Source organism: Centruroides vittatus, unplaced genomic scaffold (assembly GCF_030686945.1).
Source record: "Centruroides vittatus isolate TY-2023 unplaced genomic scaffold, ASM3068694v2 contig_971, whole genome shotgun sequence".
Lineage (NCBI taxonomy): Eukaryota > Metazoa > Arthropoda > Arachnida > Scorpiones > Buthidae > Centruroides > Centruroides vittatus.
Genome location: NW_027122644.1, coordinates 2,027,302 through 2,052,679, shown reverse-complemented (window position 1 = coordinate 2,052,679; position 25,378 = coordinate 2,027,302). Strand labels below are relative to the sequence as shown.

At 30.3% G+C, this 25,378-nt stretch overlaps 1 protein-coding gene across 1 annotated transcript; it reads left to right on the top strand.

Moving 5' to 3' along the window:
• The first annotated feature begins 1,079 nt into the window (after positions 1–1,079).
• On the top strand, positions 1,080–24,370 carry Gip (hydroxypyruvate isomerase-like protein Gip). The gene is made up of 8 exons (XM_067282916.1): positions 1,080–1,445; positions 7,806–7,917; positions 12,987–13,089; positions 16,153–16,228; positions 16,357–16,406; positions 18,171–18,237; positions 23,486–23,620; positions 23,694–24,370. Exons 1-8 carry the CDS (start codon positions 1,250–1,252, stop codon positions 23,747–23,749), a joined length of 795 nt encoding a protein of 264 aa, XP_067139017.1. The 5' UTR covers positions 1,080–1,249; the 3' UTR covers positions 23,750–24,370.
• The last annotated feature ends 1,008 nt before the right edge of the window (positions 24,371–25,378 follow it).

Sequence of the window (25,378 nt, the reverse complement as noted above, 5' to 3'; positions counted from 1 at the left end):
CCAGGGTCACAATGAAGCGATCGGATGGTGAGGGATGGGGCCTGACATTCAGGACCATACCCAAAAATTCCTGGGGTGTTTTTTGACCCGTCCTGATTCTTTTCAAGGGTCCCAGAGCCTTGTGCCATGTGAATTAACTTATTTTTCTTAATTTCCTTAGTTTAATTTGATATATCATTAACTTTAATTGTGCGTATTGACTGTAATTAATACTTTATGAACAACTCGATAGTAATTCGTTCAACTCGTTTGACTTTACGAATGTACTCTAGAATTATTTACAAAGAACAAAAATGTAGTAGAAAATAAAGATAAAATGCGGTAACAGATATAGATACGCATACGCATGTAGAAACAGAATATAAGTTATAGGGAAATTACGACATTGCGAAATTGAAAGCAATTATTTTGTTACAAAAGTTGAAAACTAAAAAAATAAAATCGAGCGGAAGAAAGGAGAGAAATTTTTTAAACAAGAAATCTACTCGGGATAATGGCTCATGTATTCACCAACATTTCGAATCTATACGTTTTCGTAGATGTATCATAATGAAAAAATTTTCAACGTTTTTTATGTTAGGTTATTCTTAAAAGATTTTCAAATGACTATTCAGAAATTTATCATCGTATTGCCATGAGAGATCTGGATTATAATTTCATCCATGCCTTCCGTGATTTTTTTATTATTATTATTAATTCGTGACAAAGACATCATTTCTCACCATTCATCCGTGCTGGCCAATCTCATTAAGGATCAGACCTTAATACGTAAAGCTAAAATAAGCCATATATTATATATTGAACTAGCTCTTTTTATCGGTAAATTGTATTAAATCAATTCTTAAGGTTGAATTTATATTTATTTAATTTTACATTTTATTTTATAAAAATAAATAAATAAATAAATAAATAAAATGTTGAACTTTTTCAAATTTAAATTTAAAATTAATTATTTAGATAATTTGTACGTTGATTATTTTAGCTGATATTTTCAAAATTTCCTCAACATTTTTAAAATAAATTTATTATTTTTAAACACATTTTTAAAGTTTTTTTTGTAACGCCTCTAGCGGTGAGATTAGTTAACTTAACCACGTGTTTAAAGATCTAAACAAATATGAGGTCTTTTAACCTTTGCCCATTACATTTGATAAATTCTTTTATCTTATCATTTGCTTAATTTTTTTCACAAGCATTTAAAGTGCGATTAGTTTTCTAGTATTCATATTAAGAAAAAACAAGAACAAAAATGAGACTCAGATTTGCTGCTAATATTTCAACTCTTTTTAGAGAATATGAATGTTTATCTGATAGATATCAAGCAGCTAAAGATTTTGGATTCAAAGCTGTAGAAACACAGTTTCCCTATACTGTTCCTGTAGAAAATTTGAAGGCTGCTCAGCAACAAACCAAGTTGCAACAAGTTCTAATAAATAGTTTTCCAGGTATGCAAGCATTTAATTTCTGTACTTGTTATTTTAGTGCATAATGCATATATGAGTACTGTACATAAAATTTACAATTTATGCATTAAAATAAAAATTATGTTAAAAGTGAATTCATATATTAATACATTAAAATGTAATAACAGTAACTAGTACATATCAGTTTTGCACATGCAATGTATGCTTTTCATTAGTAAATGAAGTAGTTTTTTGATGGTTGCTGTAGTCTTCATTTTTCATTAATTATCTTGCAGTATAGGCCTATAACTGTTAATTTTACTCTTTCGGATATACTGATAAAATTCAACAGGTAATTATTATTTAATACAGTTGATTCATGTCGTCGGTATTTCATTATGTAATCATTTTATATTGATACAAGATGTTTGAACTACACTAATTAAAATTCACTCATAGGAAAAGTAGATTAAACAATAAATAGGGAATTATGAAAATATTCATATGTAATCTTTTTGATAGTGGTATATTTCTTAAAAGATTCCTTTTTTAACCTAAAGTAGATTAATAATTCATAGATGTATGCATCAGAAGTAAAAGAATTTAAAATAATTATTTGTTAATTTAGAATTTTTTAATTATTGTTTACATAATTCTGAAATTTTGCAAAATAAAAATTCATCTATAATTAAAAAAGTAAATTGAAGTGCATTAGCATTCATTTCATCCTAAATATGTATCTATTAAGAATATTTTATTTTAATTAAAAAAATTATAGAATAACAAAAAAAATACATAGTTTTACCTGACTTTATTATAGTGTATTAAATACTTTGAATTCAATTTGAAGCAATTATATTACAAAAACATTTTTCCTTTGAAAATATATGTTTAGTTAATATCATAAAATAACCTTTTTTTCTTTCCAGCAAAATGTTTATTAATGGAACAAATGTTTTTGGTCTAATTTATAGGCCTACCTCAGGTCTTCCATGAACTTTAACTTTAATATAAAAATGTTCTGTTTTGGAATATTGATTAATTATTATTATTTCAAGAACTAAGAGAACCAAGAAAATATTTTTTTTATGGAAAAAATCAATTTACTCTCAAAAATATGAGCCTTATAATTCATATAGTTGCCAAAATATAACAACTTATATTTTTAATAATTAATTTTAATTCACAAAAATTCATAGTAAACAGTTCTTAGTCAATTTTATGAGTGCTAAAAAATTCAGAAATATAGTTAACAACCAATAAATTTGATACCATTTTTATTTATCTACCTGGATATCATTATTAAAGTATACTTGAAACTCTATCTATTTAATAGATAAAGTATTTCTTTTTTTTTAAATAATTAGATATTGAAATCATGTTACTAATAATTTAATCTGCAATTTTAAATAATTCATATTAATTTTTTAATATAAATTTTTATTTTCATTTTTACTAAAGAAATATTATATTTTTCTGTGAAGTAAGATTTATTAATGTAAGTTAAAAATATATACATATATTTTCTTATAATTAACTCATAATATAGATCAATCTTTTTATTATCAAAATCATGAAGAGATAAATCTGAATTCAATTCATATTCAAATCTATAATATAATTATATTTATGTTAATAGCGAGGTTGCAGCTGACATTTTCAACATGTACGTCAGACGTTCATGTTTTTACATTGAGAACTTCGGCCGCAACCTCGCTATTGTGTTAATTTTGAGAAATCTTGTTATCATTGACTTATAAAATGCCTTTTTTATCTGGAATTTGATAATTCAGTTATCATAGGATTCTCAAATTAACATATTAATGGTTGATATGATTGGTTTTTTTATACCAATCTAAAATGTATCAAATGAAATGTAAAAATTGCATTTTGTTGTTTAATTTTTGTAATATTACACTGTTATAAATATATATACATAGTATTATATGTATATATAACAGTATATATAGTGTATATATACAGTGTATATATGACAGTATATATACATATAAATATATATATGTATATATATTTATAACAGTGTAATAGTACATATGTAATACAACATATTTTAACTTTTGGAATTTTTTTAGATTTTTTTATGTACATAATTTTATTTCATATATTACTTTCATCATTAAAGTAGGAACAAAATATTTGTACCATTTCAAGATAAGAAAATAAAAGTCAGCTTGTTTATTATTAATTTTATTGGTTATACAAAAAAATATATAAATATAAATTAGGGTTCAAAAAGTTTTTCTTACTACTATTTATTTACATAATATACTTTTGATTACTGAAACTAATATCCATTAATAGTCAGCCAACATTTCATCACTCCGTTTGCCTTGATAATGTTTTTCAATAAATGATATATCTTGGTGGAAGCATTCCCCATATTCATTGCTGTCACCAAGATTTGGAGAAAAGAACCTTAGGTGTAATGAAGGGATTGTATTTTCAAACTCATGTTGATACCTGATATGATATGGCTTAAGAACATTCACAAATTCTTCCAAGTTTTCAGATTTTCTATTCCCTAAAAAATTTGCACTAATGCTTTAAAATTATTCTATGCTACAAATTCTGTCATTTAAAGATTTTACAAATTCTTCATCTCTCATTAACAAAATAATGTGGTGTCCACAAAAACTCCTGCTTTACTTTTGGCATTGTTTAGATGGTAAAATGTTGTTTTAACAATCTCGTACTCGCTGAACCTTTATCCCTGGTACTGCTTAAACTTCAGAAAACAAACGTTTTCGGCCTCACCCGAGGTCTGCTTCAGGTTAAAAGAAAAACTGGTTTCCAATCTTAGAACAATTCTTGAAGGAATGTTCAGTTTTTAAAATTAAATTCAAACATGTTTATGATTTCTTGCGTCTGTTACCCATGCATATGTTTGAATTTAATTTTAAAAACTGAACATTCCTTCAAGAATTGTTCTAAGATTGGAAACTAGTTTTTCTTTTAACCTGAAGCAGACCTCGGGTGAGGCCGAAAACGTTTGTTTTCCAAAGTTTAAGCAGTACCGGGGATAAAGGTTCAGCGAGTGAGTACGAGATTGTTCATAATACTAGTATTCAGACTAGAAGATAGTGTTTGTTTTAAATACACTCATTGCCATAAAAATTAGGGCATTAAGAAGGAGCTGTGAGACTTGGAATGCAGATAAGTCTCAAGCAGATATAGAAATGGTTAGTTATTGCGTGATAGTTCCTTGCATAATGCCAGCAGAGGGTCTTAAAGTGCATCCCTGTGAGGTTAGCCGATGGGGGGCTGTCTCAATAACCGAGCGGTCAACACAGTCGTGTGGGAGTGGAAAGGACTCACTGAGGCAGGCTTTCCATTGTAAACCGTTTATTAAATATAAAATGGCGTTTACAACAACTCTATAAATTTGGCATAAGGCCAATCCAAAGGGTGAACCAGTCTGTGCAAAATGTTCAATTGTCACTCTCTTGTTTGAACTTCTGATGAAGGTGATGTGGAGAACATCGGCCCTGGGGTGCACAGCACACCTTGAAGGGATGATTTTTGTTGACGGGAAGTACCTGGGTGAAGCTTGCCAGGAGTGGATGTTGAAGACACGTCCCAAAATGTAGTCAAAGCTTTTGTCTCTGAACAATAGCAAAAATCCAGGAGCGAAGCACTCTGAACCAAGAACTCTGAATGTCCTTGAAATGCGTGGTTTTATAGGTTTTTTATCCCAAGTCGCCTCTCCATTGGTCTCTCATTGTCACCTGGTGGCAATTTGAAACCCAATGGAGGGCGCGAGAGAGGTCACTGTCATGACTAAATATGACCTTTCTCCAGCCGCATTTTCCTCAACTTTAGTCTTTTCTATTGTTTAAATCATTTACAAAAAAAAAAAAATTCATTGTTTAATCCAGATCTTTAATTTTGTCCCTTTTAGTTGTGAAACAAGATTTTTAAGAGCCTGTGAATATCTCCATTTGACCCCGTTTGGGTCCCCACATCCCCATGGCTGGTGATTGCATTACCGGTAACTGGTTTACCGGTATACTGGTAAATTAGGAAAATTGTATCCCAGTAAATTTACTGGTAATTAATTTTTTTACTGGTATTTCAGTTAAGAAACCTCTTAATTAATTTGATATTTATTTTCCTAAAATTCCCACATGGAATACCCATGGAAAGCAGATTTCTTTTCTTTTTTGTCTCTCCATACCATAGCAAGAAAACAGTGCAGGTAGTGATGTGTCATTCCATTTGTAATTTAATGTTATTAAAAGGAATTTTCTAGTTTTTTTATAACTTGATATCCTGTATTGTACTCTGAAATCAAGACCCATTTTTGGAGTATAATACAGGAAAATAATCCAGAAAAATTGTACAAATATAAGTCCTACAAAATATCTAATAATGTTAACAAAAATATAATTTTGAATAGGATTGTAGAAATAATCAAGCACTTATCAGAAAATGAAAACGAATCATTACTTGCGGATGTCACTGAAATTAATTCAGACTCAGATTCTAGTGAGAGGTGTTCATTGCTTACCTAACCAACTTCTCATGTTGAAATGAATTATTTCATAGAGCAAAAAATACAAGGAACATATCTTAAAAAGGTTTTCAATGCTCTAATGACAGTATGTCCAACTAGTATTGATTCCAAGAGAGCTTTTTCTAATGCAGCTGTAATTTGTACGAAAATTAGATCTAGATTAGATGACGAGAGCCTAAATGTATTATGTTTTTTAACAGCCTACTTTCAAAATAAAGAAAAACATAATTAATTATCAGCATTATTCAATTTGTTATGTCATAATAATTGCTATTACAAGAATGTTGTTTATCTAAATTGATAGAAAACTTGAAAATAAATGGTTGTCCAATAATTTTGTCAGTAATTCAGTTTCATTTTAAATCATTTGTTAATATGAATTTACTGGTAAATTATCGATAATCCAGTAATTCTGAATATAATTACTGAATTACTGGCAATGTAATACCTGGTAAATTTGCAATCACTGCCCATGGCCTATAAAAGTGTGCAAAAGCATCCTGTCTGTAGTTTACCTGTTGCAGAAGGATGCTGCATTACTAGAGATGCATTTAAATCTCAATAGAAGACCATATGTACTGTGGTTGTATGCCATTGTATAATTTTAGTTTAGTTTAATTCATAGTTTTTAGCATTTCTCCTTTGTTCTTGTTCTTTCTTACTTCTAGAACTTTCTAATCTTACTCTGTTCCCCTGCGCAGTGAGGGTCACTTTGTGGAAGCACAAGAACAATGAAAGTGATGTTACCTGAGGGCATGTGTGGGGAGTGTAGGACACTTTTTGGCTGGTCTTTGTGTAGTGAGGATGAAGAAGATAGTGCTGAGTGTTGTTGAATATCTGAGAGATAAGTGAAACTAAACTGGAGTTAAGAAAAGTTTATGAACTTATTGGAGTAACAGCATAGTGAATCTCGGATATAGAAAAAAGGAAGACAGAAGCACAAGTGACTCTTAAGGTGGGGCACTTGTGGCTGCTGTTCCGAGGAATAAGTGGAAAGACTCCGGTGGGCAATGCAGGAGGATGGTCTACGGTCTTGAGCTTCTTGCAAGCACACTTGGTCGGCAGAGAATGCGCTGTTCCTTTGTTTTCAGAAATTTTATATATTTTCTGTCAAGCTTCCTACTTTTTGATTGGTCCCGTGTCCCTTCTCCCTTACCCCGATTGGTCATTCTTCTGTCTCCAGGTGAAACTGAAACTGATTCGAGTTGTGGGAAAGATCTGAGAGGTGTTGACAGAGCTTTGAAGTCAGTACTCTCCTTTTACTCTGTTATTGTCTCCTCCAATGTTTTTGAACTTAACCGATTTGCCAGATGTTTTTGCAGCTGTTTCCCCCAAATGGTTTAGGGCTTACATGATTCAACAGATGTCGTTTTGGTCATTCACCTTCCCTTTTTCCTTGATTGTTTACACCCCGACACTTGTATAGAGCACCCTGCCAAAATTCCCTCTCTCTCTCTTGGCGCCATTCCCACCGTTCATCACCACGTCGCGTTTGTTTTAGAACAAGTGTTTTCCTTTCTGTCGAGTCTACCATACCGACACATGTTCTTGATTCAATTTAACCTCCGAAATTTCCTGACTTAGAAATTTTATAATTAATCAAAATTCCGACTCAATTTTAGGAACCTCACAGAATGTCTTAACAATATGGCATGATGGACAAATTTAAAATTAGTTCAATAATAAGTATTAAAAAAAATGTAATAAAGTATAAAAAGAAATATTGGAAATGCTTTGCATTGTCAATATATGTATTTTCAATTAATATATTTATATATGTATGAAGGAAATTCTGGTAATTAAAAATTGAAACATTTATTATTTTTAAATTATTTAAATTATTAATATCTTGAAATTACTTTGTCTAGGTGATATGTCCAAGGGAGAATTTGGTTTTGCAATAAAAGCAGATACTAGAAGTGATTTTGAAAAAAGTCTTAATTATACTTTAGAATATGCAACAAGTTTGAATTGCAAAAGGTAAATTTATTGTAAAAAGATACTTTTTTTTTACTTTATTTACATACACATAAAATATGTATATGTATATATATACAGTAGACCCCCTATAACATGGTAGATACGTTCCGTGTTGTATGAGTCACTTAGATTTTACAAATACATGAGCCATTCACAGCCCGGCACTTGTGCAGTTTAGGGGTATGGCTGTTTGAAAGGTTTTCTTCCATAAAATTAATCAATTCTAGACTAATTTGACTCGAACATTTCCAAAACACATATAATTTTTTGGGAATAATCCATATAAACTATTCTATAAACAAAAAATTGTATGATTACTTACCAAGTGCACACCGTTTGAAGACGCCATTGCTTAAGCTTGTTTTCATCGCGGAGTGGCTCATCGAATGGCGGACACATGTTTCCTGATAAGTTATTCTTTCTGCAAAAAATTCGCTGAACTTTGGAGACATCATTAATAGAAATATAATTTTTATGGCCGTTGAATAATAAATGTTTTTTGGTAGGCCCGCTGCTCATTTAAACTCAACGGTTTGTGCAATGTCCACTATTGGTCCAGATTCGACCAATCCTGTTGGCCATGACAACCTGTCTCATTCTTTTACCATGTTATACAAGCCTCTTTTAGTGTGTTATACGAACATAATCGCAATTTTTCCGCCGTGTTATACGAATCCGTCTTATATGAACCCGTGTTATAGGGGGGTCTACTGTATATGTGTTTTCTAGTTACATATATAAAACAAAAAAAAATTGGTACTTATGGATTATTCTCCATGTCATGTGTTGCATTCCAATCTTGTATCCATTATGCTCAGTCACATTGCTTATGAAATGATGTAGACAAGTTTGAATGGAATAATTAAACTTTACACAAATCAAACATATAATTAAAATTAATTTGTTTCAACAATATAAAAAAATATTTTTTAAAATATAAACATCCATAAACCAAATTCTTAGATTACTGATGATTTAATTTATTTAATTTACATTTAATTTGCTGATAATTTACAATTATTAAATATATCAAGACAAGTCGAAAGGCCCGAAGCAGGCATTGGGGAATACTAAATTACAAATAAAAATAATAATATACTGAGTATTATACTGTAAAAATATAAAATAATTTATATTGTTAATTTAAATTAATTTAAATAATAGCTAGGGGTGCCCCTAGTGGCCATTTTTGGCATACCGTGACAGAAAGAAAGAAAGAGACTGCCCATTTTTTTTAGCTTTATATAGTAGATATGGCACCTAATGCCTAAAGCTTAGTTCATACTGAGTGTGGTTTACTGGTGAAAGCAAAAACAGAGTGAATAACACGTCAGACATTGATGTCATTTCCAGTGAATTTTACCATTTTGCAAAGTGCTCCAAAGTTCGGAACTGTCAAGATTTTTTGCTAGCAAAAAAATTTCACTACCAATCCTATTTTTGCTAGTTGTCTCATGGTTCTTGTTGTTTTCAAGATGGCTACAGAAACTTTTTCATGCAGTAGAGTAGATGTTGTAATTCAGTTTTTTAATATTCCTCTCAACAAGCATTGCTTTCTTTTTGACGTATCTTTTTTCTTAAAAAATAAACAAATGTGGTTAACAACAGAATATCGGAAACAGTCATTTTGTTTTTTGAGATGATGATTTCTCTTGCTTGCAAATGATAGGCTGCTTAAAATTCGCAATTGCTTTTTGCTTTTCTCATTCACTTTCACTACTTGCACTGTGTGAACTAACCTTAACTCTAAGCCAAATTACTTGGCATTTACAGGCGGCCCTTGACTTTTGCACATAATTGGTTCCTGAAAGTGTGTGCGAATGTTGAATGTTCAAAAGTAGAGGGATGTTGTTAAATTTCTCTCCTGTCATTACTATATGTGTGGCAATGATTTGTTATATGTACTTTGTATCTTTTGTATAAACATACAAACATACATTTTTTTCTAACAAATAAATGGCCTTGGGGTGGTGTCTCTATCAAGCCTGACACTTTTTGGTTCAGTGTGACTTTGAAACAGACCAAAGTAGTCGTGTACAATTTATTCTTACTTTTAAGGTATCCTAGTCTCCCTTTATAAATGCATAAGTGATATATTTTAACAGATGTAAAAAAATATGCACCAAAGACTGTGTTTTAAAGTATTTATTTATGAATATGTATACATAATGAAGTTAACAAGGCGTGTTTAAGTGCTTTCAGGTGTTTTCTTTATAAACTTGTCAAGAGTTAGTTGAATACCACCCTTTTTTTTCTTTTCTTGGTAAAGATTTCTATAACATGTTATATCTTTCTCAATTTCTCTACATACTTGAGATATACGTTCTCCATTGGGATCACATTTTTCCATGATGGTCAAAAATTTGTCAAGATGCATGAAGGCTTCATTCATATTTTTAATTGTCAAAGTTTCCACGTTTTTATCAGCTGCTTCTTCCTCACTTTCATTGTGTATTTTATTGTTGCTCAATTAAGTATTTATTTGACAGAGGTACTGAGTGAGATTCAATCAACTCATTAACATCTTCATTGTTGATGTTCCAAGTTTTGTTCATTTATTAGGCTAACTATTTCATCTGTGATAGTTTCCGGTGTTTCTTCAAAATTTATAAAATCACTCATCATTTGTGAACATAATCGTTTCCAGGAACCTTTCATTGTCAACTCTTTTATTTCAGTCCACGAGTCTCCAATATTGTTTATTGCATTCCATATATTATATTCAATAGTTCTTTCAAAAATCTGTTAATGTTGGCCATCTCCCCTGTTAATTGCCTTGAGGCCTTAGTCATTATTGTCCTCGTATAATATCATTTAAATGTAGCTATCACTGTTTGGTCCTTTTGGTCCTTGGGCTGTATCAGGCAGGTAGTATTGGGGGGAAGAAACACAGCATTGATTTCCAGGTATAAATTCTGCAGAGATTTTGGGTGTCCTGTAGCATTGTCCAAGATTAATAATGCTTTAAATTGTAAATTATTATTTTTACAATATTGCTTAACTGTCAGTACAAAATGAAAAGTGAACCAATCTTTTAATATTAACACAGTAACCCAAGCATTTTTATTTGATTTCCAAATGACTAATGACTGGAAGCAATTCTTTATCTTTCCTAGTCAATGCTCTGGGATTTTCCGCTTGGTACACTGACAATGGCTTCAATTTTAAATCACCAGGTAAGTTTTCACCAAGAAGCAATGTCAATCAGTTTTTGGAAGGTTTATGTCCAGGGGATTCTTCCTTCAATAAAAATGTACGATTAGGCATTTTTTTCCAAAATAAACCAGTCTCATTTACATTGAATATTTGGCTAGGAGAATATTCTCCATCAATAATAATTTTGGACAATGAGGAAATAAATTCTTTTGCAGCATCTTTATCTGCATCAGCCAATTCTCCAGTGAATTTAATATTATGTGAAGAATATCTCATTTTAAATTTGTCAAACCAGCCATTGCTTGAAACACCATGTTAGAATCTTCATTTAATCTAGTCTTCCAATCTTCATGCAAACTAAGAGCCTTAACTTGAATAATTGAAAAACTCAGAGGGACATTGTTTTGATGTTTATCATGAATCCATGATGACAAAGATCTTTCCATTTCATCCATCACTATGTCATGTCTTTTGGAAACAACCCTTGAAGATATATTTCCACAATTTTGAATGTATTCCTTAATTTTACTCTTATTTTTCAAAATTGAACATATTGTAGATCTGTTTACATCATACTTGTCTGATACTACATCATCTGATTGAAGCAAAAGATTCACCGTTTTCAGACTGTTTAATTATTTCCATCTTTGTCTCGATCTTATGAAGTTTGAGTCTTTAATTTCTTTTTGTTCGTATCAACACTGCAGTTTCTCCATTTGTCACTCATGTTTATCAATTTATAAGGACAACATATTTAAACATAAAAAATAGATTGGCAAAACACACAACATATTGACGCATGCCCTAATGCAAGACCGAAACTGTTTTGACCTCTTGCTCAGAACACAGTAGTGATTACAATTCTGAGAAGTCCACTATTGTAGGAAGTAACATGTGTCTGAGAATGTAGAGTGAGCTACCGCACTTTGTAGTGTATGAGCATTCTGCATGAAAGCAAATTTTTTCATTATTGACAAAAATATTTAAAAAGTTGAATTTTTAAAAATGTGTGAAATAGCGAATTGTGCGAAAGTAGAATGTGCAAAAGTCAAGGGCCGCCTGTAATTAGTAATTAGTAGCATTAATACAGCCCAATGTAATTTGGAAATCATTTGGCATTAAACATTTTTTTGTTTATAAAGCGAGAATAACTTTTTTAGTGAGTAAATCAAACATACCATATTAATATTATATGGTAATATGAGAATTTGTGTTGATGGGACATTTTGTATAGAATGGCTTATTCATTCAATATTTGGAATTTGTAACACATGAAGTTGATGTTCCTATTCTGAGGATATAGTACATTACATTCTGAAAGCTTACACAAAAAGGCATTAAAATGAAGTTATATTTAGAGTGAAAAAATCCAAAATGTAGGTGTGGTGTGGGAATAGGCACACATGTAATATGACATGAAACTACAAAAAAAGGCATTAAATTCAACATAGAACATCAAGGAAACATCTAAATTGGTATATTGCTGAATTCACATGGAGATCATTTCAGATGGAAAATAATTTTTATGGACAACTGAAAACTACTGGATAAAAAGTGACCAGTGTATTAAATAATTACTTCGAGAAGTAAGTTGAATCTATTATATTTTATTATCATACAAATGTTAAGAATTAAAGGAATCTATGTATGTTAAAATAATAATAAATATAGATATTTGTCATCATTTAATATTTCAGTAAAGCAAATATTTGGATATTTGATTAATATAAAAAAGTAGCTTGTGAAATTGACAAATTTAAATTTCTATTTTTGGATTTGCACACTGTTTCAATTGCAATGTAGCACAACACAATGCAATTGTGGGAGGATAACCTACAAGTACCAAAATATCAATTGACTTATAAACAATAATTGGTGACAATTTCTAACTTAAATTTTAAATTATATACTAGGGTTCATTTGCTAGCTGGTGAATTATCTGATAGTTCTAAAGAAAAAGAAGCTGAATCTATTTATGTTGAAAATATAGAAAAAGCTGTTGATGTTTTCAAAAAAGTAAATATTTTTATTTATATATTAAGATATTTCATTCTATAGGAGAAATAAATGATAATTAAACTGAATAATACAAATAAAATAAATACATAAAGATCAACATTGGAACTTGAAGAAAAACACAATAAAGTAAGCATAAAAGCATATTTGTCTTTTTATTAAAAGATATTAATCACATGAATAAATTATTAGTCTGTTAATAATTTATTCATCATCAGTTGAATAATCATATTATTTAATTTACATTTAGAGCAGTCTAAAATCTTTACTCTTTTTAATTTATTATTTATTAATACTTTTCTTTTCAACAGAAGTTTTTTGTTTTTTAATACAATGGGTGATCAGTTAATGAACATAATCCATTCCAAGACTTTGTTTGCTATCCGAATTGTTCATTAACCGATTATTGATATACCATAGGTTTTTATGGGAATTTAATTAATTCATTCTGGAGCCTCCAAAAATAAAAAATATATACTTTCTTACTGCATTTATTTATATCTAATAGTAAAAATACATATATACACAGTCTTGCATTTTTATTAGTCATGTTTTTTCCATTTGTGGGATTAAAGAATCTGTCCAATGTCAATTGCTTTTCTCTCTTCAGGATTTTTCAGAAGTAATTAATAGCATTGTAACTGTAGAGCAGATATCGACATTAATCCTCTCTTTAAGAAGAAAACATATCTCACTGAGTTTCTTGATGTTCTTCATTTACGAGTTCTTGGAGTTCTTCTGTCATCACATCAGTTTCAGGTTCCATTATGAGCTCTTCAATGCTCTTTATTTCTCAGATGTTATTTTCATTACTCCTTTAGCTGCTTGAGACTTCTTGATATATCTTTCATAGCTAAGATTGTGCCTACTGTAGACCTGTTCCAAGCCATACTGCCTAGCAACATCAGACATCTTGTGCCCACTCTCTACCTTGGCTATTATCTCTTGCTTGGTTTCAACAGTGAGCACAATTCTTGACACTCCACTCTTTTTAGGCTCCATAATATTATCAGTTCCTTTTTTAAATAAAAAGTTCAGAAAAGCACTTACAAAAATTCAGAGAACAGAAATCAACTAGCACACAAAAAATTATTTAAATGCAAGACCTGGATGAAATTCAAAATTTAGTATTAAAACGTTAATGAATATCCAACTGGACAGTTAAACTCTTGCCTTTTGTAAATAAAAACTGACGCAAAACATAATGACTACTCACTCAAGTCTTGCAAAGACTATAAAAATTTATTTGTCAGAAAGGTAAACAAAAAGCTGGAATTACAAGGAAAAGTTTCAAAATTTGGAGGAATACTATCTGATCAATATTGGGTTGAGCGTTGATGTCGACATCTTCAGAGCTTCGAAAGGTTTCGAATTGTCACCTGGAGACAAGGGAAGACCAATTGGTATTCACTATTTTCTGTCACTTCTTTTTCTGTTTGTTCGGTGAAGTGTTTGTTATCCAAACATGTGTTCATTGTCCAAACATAAAAATCTTTTGTGAAAGTGTTCGTTATCTGATTTGTTCACAATCCTAACTGTTCATTAACCGATCACCCACTACTTTAAATATTGTAATGACAGAAAAACAATTTAATTTTTCATATCTTGTTTATAATAATTATGGTGTACACCTTCAGTATTTTTAATTTTATTATGGCAGATATATTGAATTGTGGTATGTAAATAGGATTAACACACACAGATCACTTAGTTTTTTAGAATATTTCTTTCTTGTCAAATAATGTTTCTTTAATCTTAACAATCACTTTTAATAGAATTATTCTTGAATACTGTTATATATCAAATTATATTTAATGTTCATTAGTTATTTTCTTTTGCAAAATAATGTATTTACTTTAAAACTGGTATAAGGTATAATATGAAGACAATAGCACAGAGTTTAGCATTATGTAAATTTAGTAAAGATAAAGAATATTTACCAGTTTTAGCATCAGACCACCACTATATGTATATATAGTGGTGGTCTGATGCAGTTGAGACAGGAGGACAACCTTATCCTGATTGTAAACAGACATTCTAGTTCTAGGAACTGTCTCTAGTCTTGAGAGAACATTTTGTTGAACATTTAAGGCTCTAACATTTCTGTCTGAGACTGGTCAGCTTTCATCTTACCAATCATTCTGCAGTTTCCACTGTTGAAAATCATCCATACAATAAAATCATACATGAAATCAGTCTTTGAGACATGACTGATTTCATGTATCATTGAATTGAACTTAAGGGTTGCATCATCACCAATTATACCAGATATAAGTGGTGATGGTGCAGAGGAACCAGCATGCTTTTTTTCAACCCATCCATAATTTGAATTTTCAGAGCCATGTCTTGCATTTGCAGGTGCACATTTGTCGTGTTGCTAAATTTTCATGTACATGAACTTTCATTACGACTTGTTTTACAAATCTTGACTAGGCTATAAAAATATGCAGTATCAGGAACCAGTCTACTTAGTAAAGAGAACAGATTGTTTGTCAAATTTGACATCGTGATTGTGTATTATCAAAAAAGGGCTCTTGAACTTTATAAACCTTCCAGAGCCCTAACCAAATATTACACATTGCACAGCCAAAACATATGAAATGAACTTTACATCTTGCTCACAATGCAAGTTTTGTACTCTTGTAGATTACCCTTTAAATTTTCATCTAATGTGTGTAAAATTTCAATTTCTGATATAAAGGAGACGAATCTACCATATTGACAAGTCATTTTCAGAAACAAATATTAATTTAACAATAACCTTTACTCAACTAATTAAATTGATTTAAAACTTGCTAAATCTTTTATTAATATATCAATAATCAATAAATTTAAAACTTTAACTTTTCTTAAATATTTAACTAATGCAATAAATTTTTTGTTAAAAATTTTCTATAATAATGAATTAATGGATTATATGATCTCATAATTTAAATATTTTATATTAAATATTCTATTGAAAAGAATCTGAAAAATAATTATTTTTACATATAGTTAAAATGAAAGTAATTTTTACGTATTATTTTTTTATAAAAGTAAGTACTAATTATATGTTCTACTTAGGCAGATATAACAGTTCTCATAGAGCCTATTACAAGAAAAACAAGACCTGGTTATTTCTTAGCTGATTTTGATCAAGGTATAATTAACGTTATATTCCAAAATTAAGTTGATAACAGATGATTTTTAAAAACATGAATACTTTGTGAAATATTATTAAATGAATTTGTTTTGAATTTTTATTTAAATTTTGTATATTTTTAATAGCTATTAAATATATAAAGAAGATTGACAGCAATTACTTAAAACTCCAATTGGTAAGTAATCTTATTTATTGACTTTGAAATTACATAAATAAAATTACCAGCAATTATATTAAAATATTGAAAATAATGTATGACACAGAGTGAAAAACGAATTGAACATTTAAGCACAGGTTTCATTACACAACACTCAATGTCAATATCACACCATCTTCAAAGTCCTTCAGCAATTGCACACATCAATAGTGTTCATAGCACTTTTGTCAAAGTAATTCTGAAGCAATGTCCCATTCTTCATGTTGTCTTTAACCATTCAGCAGTGAGCGACGAATATATTTGTCAAGAGCAATTGTGTGGCAGTGGTGAGGGACGAATATATTCGCTAAATTCTTTTGGGTGTATCACCAAAAACTAGCCAAAAACTTCTGCGAAAAAATTCACATAAAAAATGAATTATGTAACAATAAAAAAAGACTTTTCTTTACTAGACATAACTGTTTACAAAATCTTTTTCCGAAATGGTAATGAGAAAAAAACGCATGAAAAAATACTTTAAAAATTTCCCACTTTTCTTCTCCACAACTAAGTGGTAGTGCCACATCTGACTGTTCCACTGTTGAAAGGTTAAGAGCTTTCATTACTGTGACTTCTGCCTATGCTATTGATTAGAATCTGTGACCCTTTAACTTCTCTTTCATTTTAGCAAGCAGATGAGAACCTGCAGGGGCATGATCAGGGAAGTAAAGAAGTTGAGGAAGCACACTATTATGACTTTTTTGATCAGGAACAATTAATATATAGATATATTATTGTGATGATTAAATATGTATGTATCTGACTAAAAGGTCATAATCCTTTCCCAACCTCCTCATTTCTCAAATCTTTCTGTACAGACTTTAAATTCTTTTTCATTTTAGGGAAAAATTAAAGAATTGCAGTTCAGCAATTAAAGAATCAGCAATAAAGCTAAAAGCCACAATAATGAAAATCCTTAAACAAACAAAAAAATGGCTTCTAGGAATGCTTTGAAAAAGTGGTACAGATAAATGTGGGCAGAAATATACAGCTGCAAAAGGAGTGTATTTTGAAGGTAATGTGCATATAAGAAATAAACCTGTTCCAAAAGTTCAGTTCATTTTTGACTCTACTTCATATATTAAATGCTCAATAATTTTAGCACTTATTGGTTTAGAATGACTTAAATGGGAGCAATAATAATTTAAATGTCATTGCTCCCTTAAATTAATTATTAATTTATAAGATTTGGAAATAAAGATTAATCTAATATAGTATAATAAGTGAAGCCAAATTATGAGAGTTGTTATCAAAAACAGATAAAATGTGAAAGTAATGAAATATTACCTCTAATTATAAGAAAATTGGTACAATAATTTTCTTATAGGAGGCAGAAATTTTTCAGTAAAACTAAAGTGTATATGAATATACTTTTAAAAACAATTTCAATGATATCTCTTTGTTTAGGTTAATAATCCTATTTTAACTATTAGAATTATTTGATTTTTTTAAAATAAATTTAATTTTTTCAAATTCATCAAATTGTAAAAATAGATTAAAATAACTTGAAAAATGATTTTCTATTCATTATAACTGAAATAGTTTATAAGGTTTTCCGTGGTAAGGATTTAATTATTAAATTTAATTGTCTTTAATAAACATTGGTTACTAAGAGCATAAAGATTTTAAATGAAAAAGCCATAATAATGCATAAATTTCATAAAATGAGTTTTAGGATTAAAAATTAATTAATGTTAGTTTAAAAAATTATCATTAATAATTTCTTTCTGTATTTTGTTTTAGGATATTTTTCATCTTCAAATGATTTGTGGAAATGTATCAAGAATTGAAGAATTACTCCCTTATACAGGTATATCTATATATATAAAAACGAATGTATGTCTGTGTGTGTGTGTGTGTGTGTGTGTGTGTGTTTGTCCTTCATGCATTACCACACCATTTATCCGATTGCCATGAAACTTTGAAAAGTTGTTTAATACATTCCCACGAAGGTTTGTGGCATATGTGAAGATCACCATTTCCCCCCTTTCAAAAATATATTTATATATGGATTAAGGCTTTTATGTCCAACAGATGGCGCTAACTTCCGACGACCTAAGTTTGCTTTTCTGTAAGGCATTATGCTTTTCAGTGAGAATGGACCTAAGCAGATCATTTTCTACCTATCTATATAAATAAAATACAACGTTTGTTTGTTCCTACCGATTCCTTTGAAATTTTGACACAACGTTGCATTCGAATATGCACGTGTTTTTATATAATATACATGTCGAAATTCCCCTACGGGGGGGAGATGGACGGGATTAAAGCTTACCGTGAAGAACTCCGCTTCTATTTATACAATTTTACATGCGATTTTTTGCGTTTTTAATTGCGTTTTAATAGGTGACGTCAACAGAATATACACTAAAAAGGGATTTTTCGATATTCGCCAGCGGGAAAAGGGACAGGATTAAGGCTTACCGTGAAGAACTCGGCTTCTATTTATACTATTTTACATGCGGTTTTTTGCGTTTTTAATTGCGTTTTAATAGGTGACGTCAACAGAATATACACTAAAAAGGGATTTTTCGATATTCGCCAGCGGGGAAAGGGACAGGATTAAGGCTTACCGTGAAGAACTCGGCTTCTATTTATACTATTTTACTTGCGGTTTTTTGCGTTTTTAATTGCGTTTTAATAGGTGACGTCAACAGAATATACACTAAAAAGGGATTTTTCGATATTCGCCAGCGGGGAAAGGGACAGGATTAAGGCTTACCGTGAAGAACTCGGCTTCTATTTATACTATTTTACTTGCGGTTTTTTGCGTTTTTAATTGCGTTTTAATAGGTGACGTCAACAGAATATACACTAAAAAGGGATTTTTCGATATTCGCCAGCGGGGAAAGGGACAGAATTAAGGCTTACCGTGAAGAACTCGGCTTCTATTTATACTATTTTACATGCGGTTTTTTGCGTTTTTAATTGCGTTTTAATAGGTGACGTCAACAGAATATACACTAAAAAGGGATTTTTCGATATTCGCCAGCGGGGAAAGGGACAGGATTAAGGCTTACCGTGAAGAACTCGGCTTCTATTTATACTATTTTACTTGCGGTTTTTTGCGTTTTTAATTGCGTTTTAATAGGTGACGTCAACAGAATATACACTAAAAAGGGATTTTTCGATATTCGCCAGCGGGGAAAGGGACAGGATTAAGGCTTACCGTGAAGAACTCGGCTTCTATTTATACTATTTTACATGCGGTTTTTTGCGTTTTTAATTGCGTTTTAATAGGTGACGTCAACAGAATATACACTAAAAAGGGATTTTTCGATATTCGCCAGCGGGGAAAGGGACAGGATTAAGGCTTACCGTGAAGAACTCGGCTTCTATTTATACTATTTTACATGCGGTTTTTTGCGTTTTTAATTGCGTTTTAATAGGTGACGTCAACAGAATATACACTAAAAAGGGATTTTTCGATATTCGCCAGCGGGGAAAGGGACAGAATTAAGGCTTACCGTGAAGAACTCGGCTTCTATTTATACTATTTTACATGCGGTTTTTTGCGTTTTTAATTGCGTTTTAATAGGTGACGTCAACAGAATATACACTAAAAAGGGATTTTTCGATATTCGCCAGCGGGGAAAGGGACAGGATTAAGGCTTACCGTGAAGAACTCGGCTTCTATTTATACTATTTTACTTGCGGTTTTTTGCGTTTTTAATTGCGTTTTAATAGGTGACGTCAACAGAATATACACTAAAAAGGGATTTTTCGATATTCGCCAGCGGGGAAAGGGACAGGATTAAGGCTTACCGTGAAGAACTCGGCTTCTATTTATACTATTTTACATGCGGTTTTTTGCGTTTTTAATTGCGTTTTAATAGGTGACGTCAACAGAATATACACTAAAAAGGGATTTTTCGATATTCGCCAGCGGGGAAAGGGACAGGATTAAGGCTTACCGTGAAGAACTCGGCTTCTATTTATACTATTTTACTTGCGGTTTTTTGCGTTTTTAATTGCGTTTTAATAGGTGACGTCAACAGAATATACACTAAAAAGGGATTTTTCGATATTCGCCAGCGGGGAAAGGGACAGGATTAAGGCTTACCGTGAAGAACTCGGCTTCTATTTATACTATTTTACATGCGGTTTTTTGCGTTTTTAATTGCGTTTTAATAGGTGACGTCAACAGAATATACACTAAAAAGGGATTTTTCGATATTCGCCAGCGGGGAAAGGGACAGGATTAAGGCTTACCGTGAAGAACTCGGCTTCTATTTATACTATTTTACATGCGGTTTTTTGCGTTTTTAATTGCGTTTTAATAGGTGACGTCAACAGAATATACACTAAAAAGGGATTTTTCGATATTCGCCAGCGGGGAAAGGGACAGGATTAAGGCTTACCGTGAAGAACTCGGCTTCTATTTATACTATTTTACTTGCGGTTTTTTGCGTTTTTAATTGCGTTTTAATAGGTGACGTCAACAGAATATACACTAAAAAGGGATTTTTCGATATTCGCCAGCGGGGAAAGGGACAGAATTAAGGCTTACCGTGAAGAACTCGGCTTCTATTTATACTATTTTACATGCGGTTTTTTGCGTTTTTAATTGCGTTTTAATAGGTGACGTCAACAGAATATACACTAAAAAGGGATTTTTCGATATTCGCCAGCGGGGAAAGGGACAGGATTAAGGCTTACCGTGAAGAACTCGGCTTCTATTTATACTATTTTACATGCGGTTTTTTGCGTTTTTAATTGCGTTTTAATAGGTGACGTCAACAGAATATACACTAAAAAGGGATTTTTCGATATTCGCCAGCGGGGAAAGGGACAGGATTAAGGCTTACCGTGAAGAACTCGGCTTCTATTTATACTATTTTACTTGCGGTTTTTTGCGTTTTTAATTGCGTTTTAATAGGTGACGTCAACAGAATATACACTAAAAAGGGATTTTTCGATATTCGCCAGCGGGGAAAGGGACAGGATTAAGGCTTACCGTGAAGAACTCGGCTTCTATTTATACTATTTTACATGCGGTTTTTTGCGTTTTTAATTGCGTTTTAATAGGTGACGTCAACAGAATATACACTAAAAAGGGATTTTTCGATATTTTCCAGCGGGGAGAAGGACAGGATTAAGGCTTACCGTGAAGAACTCTGCTTCTATTTATACTATTTTACATGCGGTTTTTTGCGTTTTTAATTGCGTTTTAATAGGTGACGTCAACAGAATATACACTAAAAAGGGATTTTTCGATATTCCCCAGCGGGAAAAGGGACAGGATTAAGGCTTACCGTGAAGAACTCGGCTTCTATTTATACTATTTTACATGCGGTTTTTTGCGTTTTTAATTGCGTTTTAATAGGTGACGTCAACAGAATATACACTAAAAAGGGATTTTTCGATATTCCCCAGCGGGAAAAGGGACAGGATTAAGGCTTACCGTGAAGAACTCGGCTTCTATTTATACTATTTTACATGCGGTTTTTTGCGTTTTTAATTGCGTTTTAATAGGTGACGTCAACAGAATATACACTAAAAAGGGATTTTTTGAAATTCCCCCATGGGGGAAGTGTTACACATTTATAATAGATACATTTTGAGCCACAACAACGCGTGGCCGGGTCAGCTAGTATTTTATAAAAATGTATATACAGTATGTTCCATTGTATGCAACCATATATTACAAGGCATGTTACAGAAATTTGCATAAAAATAGTGAATCTCATTATTAAATAGTTCCTATACTAGCATATCTATCATTTTTTTAAATGCAGTATAAGGCAAATAAACACTATATTAACAATACAGTAAATATCATAATACCATAAATCATAAAAATCTGAAAAATTTTTTGAAAGCAGAATTTTTTCATTTTTTTCACTAATCTAAAATTTTTATTTTTCTCTAAAATAGACCCTGTATGGCTTTTCTTTGACTTTTACATCATGCTACCTTCTAAGTAAGCTCAATTTGCAGCTTCATATTTCTGCCAGTGTTTGTTGTAGACTTTTCAAAGCATTTGTAGAAACCATTTTTTTTTTGTTGTTGTTTAAGGATTTTCATTATTGTGGCTTTTAGCTATGTTGCTAATTAGAACTGCAATTCTTTAAATTATTTTTCATTTTGGGAACAGACAGGCTGTAGGGGCAAGATCAGAGAAATGAAGAGGTTGGGGAAGCATTGTTATGCTTTTCTTAGTCAGATATACATTTAATCATCACAACAATACTCCTATATATTGTTATAAATCAAATATCACAGTTATCATCATCCATTGTATTTTGGAGACATGTTTTGTAAAATAATTAGCATAATGGAAACAAAGAGGAGCATTAAAAGGTTTATTTATATAATTAAAAAAATATTAGAAATATTTTTTTTTTGTATTAAATTATGTCAGAATTTTCTTTATATTTTATAACTGCATTCATATTTTAAATACTCAAAGACATTTTTAAAAAACTTTCCAGGAAAACACTATGAAATATTTTAAATTGTCCATGGTTCTTCAGGGTGGAGTAAGTCTAAAATGGAAATAACATAATTATTGCATTCTATAATTTCAAATGCTAACATAAAAAGTCTGGTGTCTATTTTCATGAATAAATGTATTCTATGTGTATACTTTGTAAATTACATAAACTTTCATTATAATCAATCACTATATGCTATTTATGTATCTTTCTCAGCTTCAGTTTGATTATTTAAGTGTTAGAAAAATATTTTTAAATGAAGATATGACTCAAAAATTTGTCTAAATATAAAATTCAGATTATAAAATACTAAATTGTAGAAAATAGTAATATTCAGATCTAGAAATACTGCTGACTCAAATACATTTACCAATATTTAAAAGCAAATAGAATTAAATAAAATTTTATACTATATTTGTATTTCAAGTAATATTTATATTCTTTAAAAAATGAAGATTTTAGAAATCACTTTGCTTCAAACTTATTGTATCAAAATGTTATTTTTTTATATGAAATTAAGAAATTTATAAATTACAAGTACATATAAATATTGAAACCATTTTCTTAACATTAATATTACTATAAGGTTTAAAATATTCTTAAAAATTCAAATATTTCTAGGACATATTCAAATATCTCAAGCACCAAATCGTAATGAACCAAGTGTTCTGGGACAAATAAATTACAAAGAAGTATTTTCTCTTCTTGAAGAACTAGAATATGATGGCTGGATTGGTCTGGAGTATAACCCACTTAGTAAGTTTAATTTATTGCTAAAAAAATTATTATATAACAAATTTCTATAAATATGCTTTTTAATGTTTTCTAGATGATACTATTAGTAGTCTTCAGTGGATAAAAGAATATGGATACAATTTGGCATGAAAAATTTGGCATTTATCAATTTATATATGGTTATTAATAAATGTAAATATGTTCAATAATAGAAGAAAATTTTTGACAGAATTATGGAGAATTATAAGAAAAATATTTTAACATATAAATGAAATTTTTGAAACATATATTTTTCAATAGTCAATACATATGAAGTGTATTCAAGTATAATTTTATTTTAAATATAAAAATATTGTATAGGTATATAATTTTTATTGAATAACAGTACAATCTTGGTAATCTAGCCATTTGCTAGTTTGACATGTCCAGTAATCTGACAGAAATTGATTCTCATTGCCAATCACAGACAAGCTTCCTATAAGAACAAAGTCCAGTTCCCACTAAATTAGAACACTTTCCCATTAAATGAAGAGTGATGTCTAGGCTCAGGCCTGGACATGATGTTAGACTCATCACCTTAAGCTGATCAAAAAGGTACAGTAACTTTTAACACCAATACTGTGTAAATATGATATAAAAATCAGTCTCCCAAAATTTCCAGCAAAAACACTGTTCCTCCCATAAATTCAGTGGAAATCCATCAACTTGGCAACATATAATGTGTAACATATGTTTTTGATTAATACAATAAACTAATATCATTCAAATAAATGTTTTCTTTCGTAATTGAATTCATCTTACTTCAAATAATAATCCAGTAATCTCCTTAATCCTTGTTCCAGTCCCATATATGTTGGATTACTGAGATTTTACTATATTAACAAATAATTTCACAATAAATCAGACAAATATTTCTTATTGCAATAAAATAAGTCTTGAAATGTTTATGGGAATGGTATCTCCTAATACTATATAATAGATTCTTTTCATACTACTAAACATTATTTAATAATGTTATAGATGGCCAAGGTGGTGAAGGCATCAGCCTATTGTTCTGGGGATGCAGGAATAAATTGGGTGGGCAACCCTGGATATGGCAAATTCCATTCCTATCTATGATGGGCATGAAAAAGAGGTGCTCTTAATACCCACAGGACAAAGAATCAACTGTACTTTTTTCTCATTTTTATTAACATGTTTTATATTTAGACAATTTCAAATTAAATATTAAGATATGAATCTACAATTTCTAAAATAAAACGTTGAGTATGTTGTGTAACCCAATAGAAAATACTCAACTTCATCCAACTTTTACTTTAACATATTTAAGTTTATCAGTAATGTGATGATTAAAATACAAATATAAATTTACAAATTATTACAAATTTAATGTAGAAGAAACTGTTTGTATCGAAACTGAAAATTTATCCACAACAGATATTTGAAATAATTCCATTCCATTTCTGTCAGCTGAGAATCACCCAAGTGAAGATTGAAAGTATTTCTGATAAAAGAAAGCCAAAGTTCTGGTTATCATCATCATCAAAATGATTGCCAAATTTCATGGACTTTCTTCTATAAGAAACTGTTGAATATAAATTTACTCTTATTAGTTTTAAAATTTCTTATTTAAATTTATTATGATTTTTTGTTTTAAGCATATTCTGAATTTCAGTTCCTGGAGCATCATCCTTTATTGTCAAAAAACATTTAACCGGATTGTAATTCTTTTTCTTGTTATCGTTTAATATTAAATTCATCTTTATTTACATATTAGCT